Source organism: Castor canadensis, chromosome 9 (genome assembly GCF_047511655.1).
Source record: "Castor canadensis chromosome 9, mCasCan1.hap1v2, whole genome shotgun sequence".
Classification (NCBI taxonomy): Eukaryota; Metazoa; Chordata; class Mammalia; order Rodentia; family Castoridae; genus Castor; species Castor canadensis.
In genome coordinates this window covers 19,189,679-19,204,092 of record NC_133394.1, presented here as the reverse complement: position 1 = coordinate 19,204,092, position 14,414 = coordinate 19,189,679, and the positions used below count along the sequence as shown (strand labels likewise).

At 42.3% G+C, this 14,414-nt stretch overlaps 1 protein-coding gene across 6 annotated transcripts in view; it reads right to left on the bottom strand.

Annotated features, from left to right (window-relative positions):
- Nucleotides 1-14,414, bottom strand: part of Fhip1a (FHF complex subunit HOOK interacting protein 1A) — a 221,584-nt gene that overhangs the window by 23,311 nt on the left and 183,859 nt on the right. For all 6 annotated transcript variants that reach the window (XM_074041280.1, XM_074041278.1, XM_074041283.1 and 3 more), the window contains 2 exons: nucleotides 8,109-8,276; nucleotides 4,769-4,848 (listed from right to left, as the gene is read on the bottom strand). In XM_074041280.1, the coding sequence (XP_073897381.1) occupies nucleotides 4,769-4,848; nucleotides 8,109-8,276 (248 nt within the window). The remainder of the gene's footprint in view (nucleotides 1-4,768; nucleotides 4,849-8,108; nucleotides 8,277-14,414) is intronic.

Sequence of the window (14,414 nt, the reverse complement as noted above, 5' to 3'; positions counted from 1 at the left end):
AGCAGGTGAGGAGCCCACAGCAGACACTGCTGTGACAACAGTGGCAGGAAACAGACTTGTTCACAAGCCCTCACTCAGGGATTCTGGAGGTGGTACCTGCTGTTTTGTCGGGGATCAAGGTCTGACAAGAGGTGGCCCAGGTAAGACCCAAGGAAACTTGTCCTGTAGTTGCTGATGTGAATTCTTCTTTTCCTGGAGGCTGGAGAGGCTGAGGGGAATTCAGAGTACAAGGACTTGTGTCCCCATTTTGGTCATTCATTATTTATGTAATAAACTGCTTCAATGTTTTTATATACTGCAGGAACTCAATTACTACTCGCAGTTCAAAGCAAGCATATTTCATGATTTAAGTTGATATACATAGATTTGTACTCTTTGTTTGAAGTATTTAAAAAAATGGAACCCTGGCTCAAAGCTTATAAAACTATTTATCAAATATCACCAGTGAATAGCTTGAAATTCTTTTAGAATAAAGAGTTATTGGCAATTTGCAACTTTGCAAATACCAGCTCTCAGCAGAAACTAAGGATTTTCCTCTGAATAAATCAAATGAAGGGAGATCCCCTGTCGGTTAAAAGAGAGCTGTGTGAATGTGGAAATGCGGAGTCATTCAAATGGATAACCTCCTCAGGAGTCAAAGCCATCCTTCCTGGAGGATTGTCACATCATGGAGAAAAGCAGTCAAAACATGCCTGAGCCCTCTGTCTCTCCATCATTTCCAGGAAAAAAGGAATAGAATGAATTCTGGATGCTCCCTAGATGTCAAATATCAAAATAAGGTAGCTGTCAATACCAGAAAAATCACTTAGGCATTTAGTACAGGTATTCATCATCAAGCTATCTTTTATTTATACTATATTCATTTTGTTTGAAGAGTTTATTCAAGTTCAGGAAATCAAAATAACCCAGAGACTCATAAATATTGACTTCAGACATCCAGATTACTCAAAGCCATACCCCAACACAGCAGGACAAAAACCATCCAACTTGTCATCCCTGTTTTCATTTTGTCCCCAAACCTCTACAAGTCTGAGTCTGTTTCCTCTTTTCCTGGCTATCACTCATTAGAATAAGCCACCGCTCCTGAAACAATTGATGACAAAGCACACTTACTGATTATTGCTACAGTGAGGTAAAAAACGAAACAGCTCCTATGCAAGATGGAAATGCTGTGGAAGTGGAGGCACGGCCTTTCTTCAAGGAAAACAGCCTCTGTCTGCACCTGCCAGGCAATGTAGCTCACAACCCTAACCAGTATACTCAACATGGTAACAGCAACTCCATTGCACCTACGCCAGGAAGCTCCTGGAGTGGTGGCTGTCACTCACTGCCTGTCAGCACTTCTGCCTGCCCCTGGCCTATCACATGGCATGCCTGGGGAGGTGGGCCATTTCTCCTTGGTTTTCTGCTCATCAAAATATCCTATTTCAGGGTATCTTATTTCAACTTGCTTTTCTGATATTTTGCCAAATGAAAGAAACTTAGGTCAGGTACAAATAGAATATCTTATGAAGTGTCAATATTTAAGAGTATTTGAGTTACAACAGAAATTGATATGTGGTTATTATTTAACTATCACATAAGTTCACCCTCACTGCTCTAAGGACTCTCAGACCTACACGTTTATCACCTACATTCAAATGACCACAGTGAAGGCGAAAACAAAACGACAGACTGTCAATCTAGTTTTTATGTTCCTTAAAATGAAGTTTAAATGACTAGAAGAATGAAGACTTTTTGCTGTTCTTGCTTCGAGAACAGATTCTGAATCAGAAAAGACTTGTTTTCATGAGTTTTAAATATATTTTCTAGAAAATTCCCCTCCCTGAAGTTTGTGTGGCTTTTGTATCATTTCCATGGTGATACCACGGTGGGTCTTTCCAACAACCTTGTGAGGCAGCATATTCCAAAACTGGAACGGGGGTGTCAGATCTGCAGTTCAGAGGAAGGAGAGCAGGGACCAGTAGTCTCTTGTGGTAGAATTAGAAATAGAGGACACACCCAGTGAAGAGTGACCAGACTATGGTATTCTCACCACCCTCATTTCCATGAGAGAAACAAGCAAACGGGCTCAGAGAGCCTAGAACCAGGCAGTCCAATTGCATTACCTCATTCAGAGCTGTGACGACACGCCCTGCAGGCACTTTGGGGAACTGAGTCCTTACCCAGTACAGGAATGCCTAGCCCCGACTTCTTCATCCTAAGTAGGTACAAGGTTTGGTTCTCAGACGAAGCCATGGCTAAGGCCATTTTGGAGGACAGCTTTTAATAGAAGAGACACTGTTTTGTGAGCAGACAAGAGATGACCAGAGCGCCCCTTGTAAAGGTCGCTGAATAGCCAGAAAGCAAACCTGCCCTGGTGACCTCCAGTGGGGAAGCTGTGCACCTCCAAGCAAGGCCAGGCATCTGTATGTCTGTGCGCTGGTAAAACAGCTGTAAACAGCTGCTCTTCTTGCCATCAAAGGAGCAGCATTTAAGAATTTAACATTTAAATACAATCAGCTTTTACCCACCTTGGAGCAAAAGCCTGTTTTTTGGCAATAAAAAAGGCTTAGCCAAGTTGTTCTGCTGGATTTCTTTGTGGCCTCACTAATGCATTCTGTCTGCCAATAGAGCAAAGGGGAGCTAAAGTAATCCTTTTAGGACAGACTACCCAGCATGCTCCTTTATGATCACATTTGTTCTCTGCTAATGCCTGAAGATTAGTTACTAATGACCTCATCTGAAAAAGTTCAAAAACTCTTTTTTACTTAAAAATCTCATAGGTGAGCCTTTTCCATAAATGGCAAGCCTGTAAGGCTCTCCATGGTATGACACCAACTTTTTCAGACTTTTCCCAGCCCTTTTTGCTTCCATTTTGTTTTTTGGTTTTTTTTTTTAGATAGGGTCTCAGACTTTTACATGGGCTGGCTTTGGGACTGCAATCCTCTGCCCAAGTAGCTAGGATTATAGGTGTAGACCACCATACCTGGCCTTTTTTCAGCTCATTGTAAATTGTTCCCTCTTATGGGATGCTATGCGCATCCCGCACCATCCAGTGACTCTCACGCTTGGCAGTACATCAGAGTCCTCTGGAGAGCTTGTTAAAACACAGCTCCCTGGGCGCGTCTCCAGAGCTGCTGATTCAGGAGGTTCTGAGAGGAGCCTGAGAATCTGCATTTCTGGCAGCCCCTAGACAATGAGGCCAATGCTGCAGTCCCTAGATGGCACCTGACACCCCCTTACATTTCCAGAGCCAGTTATTTGGAAATGCTGTTACACCTCCTCAGTAGTCGCCACTATGTCAAAAACCCTAGGGTTGACTCCTCAAAGCCCAGGCCTCCCCTCTTCCCCTGCGCTCAGCTCCACCTGCCCTTATTTCTACTAAGGAAGGCATGCCATGTCGGGATGCTGGCTGCCTCTCTTGCTCTGCACCACCAGTAGGAAGTACAAGGACAACCAGGGGCCACCTGTCCCCTGGGGCTCCTCAGTCCTAGCCCTGCACTCCTCTTGTTACCCCAGCCCCAAGCCATAGAGCTTGTTAAACATTTGTGCACGTTAAGAGAAAATAACATTACACACACACACAAACACATGCATGGAAAAATGAGCATATTTATACTTTTGGCCCAAACTGGGGGGACAGAAAGTCTCAACCCGTATCCCGCCTTGCTTATAGTAGTGTTTCAACTTACAGAAAAGATGAAAACAAAGGTCAGGAAATAGGCATATGACATTGTACTGTGGCCCAGTGACCTGAACTGGGAGACAGTCCTTCTACTGGCACCAGGGCTCTGAGGGCAGCCGTTTTCACTCCCAGTGTGCTATTTCCTGCAGGTATACCAATTCCTAAGGCCTAGCACACTCAGCTTTGGGCCTGCATTCTGCCTCGCTCCATTTTCAGCAGTGTTGGAGTGGGTTTCATCAGAGGAGTGATTTCCAAGTTTAAGACTTGGGTTTGGTGAAAAGAAGGAGAAGAATGCACCATGGTCTAGCCTAGCATCTCAAGAGTTCTACACTGGGATTCAGCCAAAGCCTGAGCTAACAATAAAGCATCACCGCTTTCCTCCACAAAAGCAGACGCTTACCACAGGGAAGACAGGCACAGCTGGGCCAAGACAGGATTTGGTGCCAAGTCTCCTTACCTGAATTACCAAACTATGATCATCTTTCTAGCACTCCACCTTAACTTTCAACACCCCTCTTCAAATGCCAGCCGCTTAGTGAAACCTTTGCTGAAGGACATATTTTTGCCACCTTGCACCTGAGTCCTTGTCGGTTCCCATGCTCCAAGCTTCCTCCCTTCTGAATTGCACACTGAGAGTACTCTTACTATGCACTGAATTCAACTGAAACACACACGTGGGATTGTGCACCCTGGGTGTGGGTCACTGGCAAAGAAAAAATCAAAGAAATTACATTGAACAGCATTTCATATTTGGAAAAGTTGCTTTTAGCAACAAAGGTCCCCAAAAAATGCCCTTCAGGAAAAAGAAGTCCATCCACGAGCTCTATGAGCTTTCATAACACTCTCAAAAATTTCCAACATTCTGTCTATTGTTTCCAAGAACATTTTTATGATATAATGCATATGATCCACCCAAAAAAACTTTTTATAATAAAATAAAAATTAACCTTGGGAAATAACACAAAAACAGAATTGACACACTTGATAATGCTCTTCCTTAGAAACATAGCCCCTACTTAGCTTATATAACAAAGTAAAATAAAACAGTGATACTATAGAGTGAAATTTTCTTTAAAGAAAACCAAAAAAAAGGTAACTCACCTTAAAACTAGTTGCAACATCACATCCTCGCAGTGTAGACCGATAAGAGTTCTGAATAACGCCAGGGACACCACACACAGCTGGGAAGAATCAGCACATGCTCTATTTCAGATATTAGGATGACAACTCCACTCCCCACAGATGGTAAACACGTCAGAATCACAAAATAAAGTAGCCTTTGATTAAAAGCACAGCGCTATGCATTTAGGATATCCATTCTCCCACAGGAGTTAGTTAGAAAGCCAATTTCTGGAAATATATCATTATGCAGAATTATCCTCCTACAAAAATGCCTGTGACCCTACTGCAGCTTTTAAAGATCTAGATAAATATGCCCCCTACTGCTCCCTAATACACATGCTCCCCATTTCCTTCCCCCTCTCCCTCTCAGTAATTAGTCCTTCTAAGTTACTTTCAAATGTGACCTTGGTTATTTATATAAGAGGGCTCACAGGAAACTGCACACAACCTGTTTCGATTTGGGGGCCAAATTTTCTCCTTGGTTCCATTTCCCATAGTGTGATAATACACTTCTGTAAGAGGTTCATTAAAAAAAAAAACACCACAAATTCTTTCATTCTCTGATTTCCAAACTGGAAAGATACACTACCAAATAGGGGATATATCCAAAGGTATATTCTAAAACCATTGTACCTTCTGAGGGTAAGCTTTCATCAATCTACAGGCCATTTAAGTAGTGTTAGTTTGTCTTCAAGGCTGATTGGCTTAAAAACCTGGTCAACGAAGTCCATATGGTATTGTAAAGAAATAGCTGTACTTGACCTGCCCCAAAACATCTCTTTTGCTCAAGGCAGGTCATACACTTGCAGTTAGCCAGAAGCAACATTTCTGTCCCACTCCAAGCAACTGCACATGCTGTTCCTTTACCTCAAATGGCTTTTCCTGCCTCCTCCAAGACAAACTCCCACGTATTCTTAATGGCATCTAAGGCACCACCTCCCCTTGGAAATCTTTCTATTCTTTCTCACAGTACTACCACCCCAAAACTCCTGTCCTCGGTCTCAATTAGGTATCCTTACCTATTGCCATAGCAACCCTGCAAATCACTGTCAAGGGGGCTCAGCAGGGTGTGTTTTTCTTTTTATAATTGAGTCGTAGGAGTTCTTTATTCTATGTACAAGTACTTTATCAGATGTATGATTTACAAAAATTTCCTACAATTTCGTGGGTTGTCTTTTCAGTTTCATGATGTTATTACTTGAAGCACAAAACTTTTTCATTTGGATGATGTGCAATTTGTTTTTTCATTTGTTGCTCATGCTTTTGGTGTCTTACCTAAGTAACTATTGCTAAGGCTACAAGGATTTACGCCTGTGTTTTCTTTTATAGTTTTAGCTTTTCCATTTAGGTCTCTGATCCATTTTGAGTAAATGTTTGTATATTGGGGTAGGAGCTCAACTTCATTCTTTTGTATGTGGATAGCCAATTGTTTTTTTTAAAGTTTGTTTTGGATATTCTAGGTCCTCTGTATTTCCATATGAATTTTGAAATCAATTTCAATAGAGGCCAGCTAGGAGTTTTATAGGGAATGCGTTAAATCTGCAGATCCATTTGAAGAGTATTCTTATATTAATGATATGAAGTCTACTGGTCTATGAATATGGGATATTTTTCTTTTAGTTAGGTCTTCTGTAATTTCTTTCAACAATTTTTTATAGTTTTGCAGTATAAGCTTTACACTTTTTTGTGAATTTTTTCCTAAGTATTTTATTCTTTTTGATACTGTTGTAAATGGACCTGTCTTAATTTGATTTTTGGGTTTCTCACTGCTATTATATGGAATTAAAATTGGGTTTTATACATTAATCTTGTATCTTGCAACCTCACTGAACTCATTGTGAGTTTTAAGAGCCTTTCAGTGTGTTCCTTAGTTTTTTGCATAAAAGATCATGTCACCTACAAATGCAGATGGTTTTTCTTCAAATTCGGGTGGTTTTTATTTTCTTATTTAACATCCCTGGCTAGTACTTCAAGTACTATGTTGAATAGCATTGGTGATGAGTACACATTCTCATCTTACTCCTTTCCTTAGGGGAAAATCTTTCTCCACCATTAAGTATGACATTAGCACCGAGTTTTTCGTAGATACCCTGTATCAGATGGAGGGAGTTATTTCCCTTCTATTCTTTGTATGTTGAGTGTGTTTTATCATGCTGATTGTTGTCACACAATTTTTCTGTGTCTACTGAAATAATGATAAGACTTCTTATTTTATCCTGTTGATATAATAATTGATTTTCAGATTTTAAACTAGCTTTGCAATCCTGGGTTTGACAAATGATCAGAACATATAATCCTCTTCATATGTTCTAGATTCCAGGTACTAGTGTTTTAGTAAGAAAGTATATGCCTATATTCATAATAAGTATTAGTGTGTAGGTTTTTTTTTTCTTATAACATCTTTGTTTTGGAATTAGGATAACATTGGTTTCATAGACTGAACTGGGATGTGTTCCCTCATTCTATTTTTGGAAGATTTTGTGAAGAACTGATATCACTTATTCTTTTTTAAAAAATATTATGGTAAAAGACACATAACATGGAATTTAACATCTTAATGATGTTCAAGTATACCATTCAGTAGTGTAAACACATCACATTGTTATGCAATGTTCAGCAAAACTGAAACCCAAAACCAATGAAGAAGCCCTCTTCATCTCTGGTTGATGGTGACCACCATCTGACCCTCTGCTCCTATAAGTCTGACTCCTTCAGATACTTCAGATGAGTGGAATCAAGTGTTTTGTGACCAGCTTGTTTTACTTAGTATAACATTCTCAGGTTTATCCATGTCATTGCATCTCCAAGTAAATTCTCATTTCCCTGGTGATTCCTCGCTTGACCTACTCATTACTTAGGAATGTGTTGTTTAATTTCTACAGATTTGTGGAGCTCCCAAATTTCTGTCAATAATTCTTAATTTCAATCCATTGTAACCAGAGGACATACTTTGTGTGATCTTGATTTCCGAGATCTACAATTTACCGGGGCTTGTATGTGGTCTGTCTTAGAGAACTCTCCATGTGCACTTGAGAAGAATGAATGTCAACTGCTGCTGGTAGGTGGAGCATTAAGTGAATATTTTTTCCTTTAATGCTTTTTCATTTTTTTTGAGACAAATGTCCTATTAAAGGTAGTACCATCTCCCTGTCAGAGGATTCTTGATAGAATAAAAAGTTATATAGTGTATCTGCATTCAAATAGAAAGACAGTAACAGCTGCAAGAAGAAAAAGAAAAGAGAATCTGCATCTTTCCATTCCCAAGCAAGCTCTCCTGGAATCTGGGTTGCAAGCGCCCTTCCTCTGGGGCTCTCCTTACCCGGAACGGGGTGTTGATCCGGCTGGTGAGAGTGTCCAGGATGTGGACGGTCTCATGCTGGTGCAGCAGGATGAAACGGAGGAAGATCTCAAGTAGTGCTGGCTCAGAGATGCTGCGCAGGAAAAGGTCCAGGTACGCAGTTGTAGTCATGACCTCCTCCACAGTCACCTGAGACCAACGACAGGGTGAGCACAGGTGAGCACCTTCTCTGTGCTGCCACGCAAGCTCCCAAGGCCCCTGCCTCACTGCAGCGACCCCATCAAGAATACTTGCATGCTTCATCTGAAGCCGGTAACCTGCCCATATCCACAGTGCCTCATGGTGCTTCCGCCCTTTAACTCAGTGAGGGTGGAGAAGCAAAGGTGGGAAGAAGCGATTCAAGGGTCTGGCAACTCTAATCATCAAATGCCATAAAGGTTTAGTGTGTAATCAAACACGGGAGGAAGATTATTAAAAGGATTAATTAGGAAGTGTATCACTTGTTTCATTATTAGTCATTCAATAAACATTTATTGGGATCTGCTACGCATAAGGATCCAGAAACATATGAACATATTTATGTCTGGGAAAATGAGCTATAATAAATGAAATGATAATATAATATAATAAAGTCCAAAGGAGAAGTACAGACACCAAGTGCTACAGATGTTCAGATGTGTTTCTGGAGAGCTTCAAGCCAAGTTTTTTACAACTCAGTAATATACAGAAAGTGTTATTTATAAAGTGCTATAAGAACTTACTGCTTAATAAAGGAACTGCAACATTTTTATAATACAAATTAATATTTTCTACCTGTGCTGTAAAACGTCAGTCTTTCAGTGACTAAGACTCTGAGGAGTCAAGTTTTTCAAAGAGCTAAGGATTTGACGCTCAAAGCATAAAAATCTGAACCTTAAACATTTTGATTGGGAGTATCTTAAGAGGTAGTCTATGCTTCTGTACTCTCCTTAAGGCAGAGTATTATAGATAGTCTTGAACACTAGAGGTCATTACCAGGGTCATCAATCTGCCCACCCTCAAATTTTGCACATCCATCCTCCAATGTGCAAAATCACCAAAGGTTCCAGTAGCACCCTAAACTCTGAGCTATGCCTCCCACCTCTGCCGTGAGTCCAGCACACTTGATTCCAGGTGAAGCAGATGGTGATACTTTGAGTGATTTCATCTCTTCCTCTCCAGTTTTCATCTTCGTTCTTTCTCCCCTTCAAAGGGTCAGCTTCACTTTGTCTAACCATTACAGTGCCATTCCTTTTATACTGCCTTCCCTAATTTTCAGCTTTCAAAGCCCACAGATCAGTTTAGAAACCAGATGTCCAGATCTGCTAGACAAGGGCAGATAGGCCCTGCATGGATGCATCTGTGCAGAGAGGCTTGCCAGTATCTATTTTGGCTGCTTAAATTACTTTTAAAAGTTCTTGGTGCTCAGCTGTGCTCTGGATAGATGGATCCAATATCACCACATCGGTGGTCTGTTTTCCTTATTCTAAACAAGGTATGTTGATAAAGCCCATGTGAATTCACTCTTTCAGACTCTGTAGCACTCCCACCGCACAGCATTGGAATGCAAACGCCCTTCCCCCAGCTCGGTGTTGGCCCCAAATGCTCAGTGCACCATGCCATCATCTGATCACTTGCAAGGGTTCTCCGTAGCCCAAATATAGCGATGAAACAGGTAAGCTTCAACCCTGGGCAAATAAATTAATTACACTTACATTGAGAATAGTGCTTTTCATAAGCTGCCCCTGCTCTGCAGCCAGCTGCTTCTGTATGTGTTGTCTGACGTTCTCTAGTCCCCTGTACAGGGCCCTTCTAACACTGTCCTGGAGGTCCACTCCTAATCACCTCAGTGCAGTACACAAAGCCTGGCAATCAGAGGGTCTTTCTTACAAGGAATGAAAGCCCCCCAGCAACCTAGTGATTTACATCTGCCAGAGGTAAACTCAACTCTCAATCCCTCCCTCCTCAACCTCTACATATGTCCTGAGGTCTGGAAAGTAGACTATTTTTTTCTTCTTTTTAAAATTTCATCTTCATCATTATTATAATTCATAATTATAGTAATAAACTATTATTATTATTGCAGTGCTGAGGATTGAACCCAGGGCCTTGCACATGCTAAGCAAGTGCTCTACCACCGAGCCACATGCCCAGCCCATGGTTTTTTGAGAAAGGGTCTTGGTATGCAGCCCCATCTGGTCTTGAACTTGAAATCCTCCTACCTCAGCTTCCCCACCATGCCCTAGCCCTAAGTATTTTTTTCATGAAGACCTCCAAAATAACTGATGCTGCTGAACATAGCTAAGGGGGAAATGACTCTCATAACCAATCCAAACATGGAGTCCATTTGCTCACATCCACTTGACCTCTTTAGCAGAAAATCCAAAATGATAGGCAAAAGCCTAATTCGCTAACAAACTTTCCGTTCCTTTTTTTCTTTTGCAGTGCTGGGGATCAGACCTCGGGCCTCCGCACACACTAGGCAACCACTCTTCCACTAAGCTACATCCCAGCCCTTCCCTAGCAATCTTGATCATTATAAAACTGTATGATAGTGCAATTATTCCATGTTGGCCATGTGTTTAGCTTCCTTAACACCACATTTCAACCTCATTGAGCACTGCTGCACTGACATGCCATGCAGAATCCCAGAGTGTGACATCAGCCCTCCCCCTTAAGTCACACTGGCCTGACATGAATCTCTCAGAAGCCCAAAAGAGTCCTTAGCCTCCGGGGCTAACATGAAAGCAGGACATTAAACATCTCTTGTTGACTACACTAGGCTGGAGAAATGAAAAGGTTTTATTTCTTTTTAGAAATCAAAGCTGTCATTAATAAGCTAAGAGGATTTCAGAAAGCACTTGGAGGGGCAGCATTTACATAACATGTTATAAATGCTAAAACCCCAAGTCCCTTAAATATCAAGTTGTAAACTCCATAATTTGAGGTCACACTTGCCTTAAGCTAACACCCTAACCAGGAAAACATGGCTCTCTTCTCTTCCCACCTCTTCTCCCACCTAATCCACAGAGCCTTTAGAAATCTTTTATCCCAGAAAATCTCCTCCTGCCCCATTATCATACCTTCAGAAACTTCTTCTAATCCCCTAAATAGTCAGCCTCCTTAGCCAGGATGAGACCAGAGCCTAAGTGTGATCACTAGAAAGCTGATGGGAAACCACCAGAGGAAAGATGCTCTGCCGTGCAGAATGCAAAATGGAGTCTTCCACTGACGCCCCAGTGTAGTATTAGATAGACAGGAAAGCAGCAAGCGCTTCATGTTCCAGTGATGAAGGACAACCAGCTGGAACGTAAGGAAGACTTTCAGTCTTCTAGATGATTATCAATGAAGAACTGCAGGTAGCATAAACCTACATAGAAGTACTACTAGTCACTGAGGCTCTAAATCTTGGTACCATATTGTATGCAGTAACAACTTCTACTCAGATTACAGCATGAGGATGTTACTTCATACTAAAGGTGGAGATAGCCTAAAGAAAGTTATTCCCTTGACACGGTGAGGGCCACTACCCTGAAGAACACACCTGCTTAGACATTCTGATGGGCTTGCTTTTCAGCTCAATGGAGTCCTGATTCCGGTACTCAATTTACTGTCAAGCTCAATTTAGTCCTCCTTTGAGATAAATCTTTCTCCACCTGCCTCTTGTAGCCCTGGCCTGGCTCCTTCTTCATGTAAGTGCTTCCCTAATCCCTTAAACTGGTGTTTTGAAAGTATAGTTTGAGACCTAAGAGCAGGTGAGAAAATTCAATTTACTGGTTCATTAATGGTTTAGACCAGATTCCAACTGAAAATGTTAGCATACCCTGCAAGTATTCCGGGCTAGTACTGTTTGTGTGAAATTAAGGCATATCTATTTTGCTTGAAATACACGTAATACAATATATCACATGTGTGTGTTTTGCTCATATGTCTTGTAAATGTATCTGCAAATGTACAAAACACATTTCTGATGGTGAGAAGCAGTCCAAAACACCTGAGATACCCTATAGTAGTAGTTTCACATGGCCTGTGCCACCTGGTCATCCTCAGGTTCTCATCCCAGTTCCTGCCCTCTGGGCTCTACCCACATAGGGTCTGTCCTGCTGAAGTACATACAGAATGAGCTGAGTTTCCTAAACAGGATGGCAAGTGAATTTACAGTTAACCTAGTCCTTTTTTATCTTAGCCTAAGAGCTCCAGCCATGTACTTTTACTTTTTTTATTAGAATTTCGAGCATCGCAGAAATGGACCAAATGAACAATTTGTTTTCTTTTAAAAAGGAGGTAGGTGGAGGAGGTGACAGCACATGTCACATTCCCCTTCTATAAAGTCAAGGCTATATTAAAAAAATTAAGGTCAGAACCAAGCACAGCCTCCATGCCCACAGCTGCAGCAGCCTGTTAACTTGATGTGTAGGAGTGAAATACAGACCCCTGACCTTTCTGTGATCAGCTCTACTTGGGCGATTCCATTTGCATCTAAATTAGCGCCAGAATCCTCCCTGTGATGGTGGGTTATGTGTGTCCTGAAAAATAAATTTCCTACCTGCTAATTGTGTGTGTGTGTGTGTGATCTAGTCACAGTGGAGCAAACAGATGGATCCTACCTTCTGTCACTCACATAGGTGGCAGGCAGTGAGGTCAGGTGACTGTGGAACCCTCTCCAAGTTAGAAGCCACCTTTCCTTGACTTTTCCTTTGATGACAGAGGAGAAAAATAGCTAACAGCTGGTTCTGGTGGATCATCTGTGAATCCTCAGCCTCAGTGGCTCCATCCAGAGTAAGGAAACAGTGGAGACATAGCACTGAAAGCAGCAGAGTGGGGAGGGGTGGTGCTGGATGGCAGGAAACAGGAGTGAATGGGTCTTTACACTGAACTCCAGTTGCAAGTGTGTCTGCAGCTACCAGAGAGACCTGCTGATAGGCAGGAGGCACATCCATCTGTGGGCAGCAGAAGGTGGCAGTAGCTGGATCAGTTTTGCACAGCCATCTTCTTCCCTTCAAGGACACAAGGTGCCCAGAAGAACATTCAAGTGCAGAAGGGAAGGCACAGACACCCTGGTTCGCAGCAAGCGGCTCTACTATTTCAGCCAAAAATCTGGGACAGAAAGCATTCAATTATTCTAGTCTGAAAATAGTCTGCAGTTGGTGAGCGAGGCCCCCTCCCTCCAGGCCTCCTCACTCCCTGGGCTCCTTGACCTCAAGACCACACACTACACTGATGCCACAGTAGGAGGCAGGCCAGGGAGGTGGAGGAAGGTGACATTCAGAGTCACAAAGTCTGGTTATATATTCCCCAAATATTTCAGGAAGGAAGGAATGAAAGTAATGGCTACAAGGAGGACTTCTGCAACATATTTTGAGGAAAAAATGTTAAAAATAAAAGCCCGTCTCTGGCATTTCTCCAGCATTTCTTCAATGCATCTGTAACACAGTAAATATGTAAGTAGGATAAACTTGTGTCACCTGAGGGCATAGGGAAGCAGTGAGCAAAGTGGCTTCCAGGTCCTTCTAGACCCTGAGTGGTGAGCACCTCTGCGTACACCCAGCAGAAGGTGGACCTGGGTTGGCCAGGATGGAACCAGGGAACAGAGACACACTCTCTAGGGCAGTGACACTTGTCCTGCACAGGCAATAGTGGCATTTTCCAAGGCCAGGAGGCCCCCTCACTGAGACTGCTTCCCTGGGCTGGCTCTCAACACATTGCAGCCAGCCCACACCAGAAGCACGAGAACAAACCCTGCTTTCACTGACCACCTCTGCCAAAACACACCTCTAGTCTCTGAGAGTTGATTGACTTTTGTTCTATGTACCATTTTGTTCTCACTGTAAACATGACCGTGTCAACCATTGTGGATGCTGAACCTTTAGAGGCTCCTGCAGGAAAACCATAGCTCTTGATCATAGCGATACCTCAAACATGGCCCTATTCAATGAACATGTTTTAAGCACATACAACATAAGAAAGCTCTGCACTAAATGCAGGGGATGGAAAGATGACCCAAAACACAGTTCTGAGTGCTGTCTACTGTACACAGAAGCCACACATTCCAGGACATTCTAATGAAGACCTGAACCCACCCAAGGTCTACACCACAAGATAGTGGGTAACATTAGCCTTTCAGGGCATCTGGTTGCCAGCACTGAGTGGAGAACAATGTTTTCAGAAAGAGCCCAGGCTTTGCACATAGGCAGACTCAAGTTCAAATCCTAGCATGTCTTACTTGTATGACCTTGACTGTGCTACTTAACCTTTCTGAGCCTATTTCCTTCAATGTAAAATGGAGACAATACGCTATCTTTCAAAGTA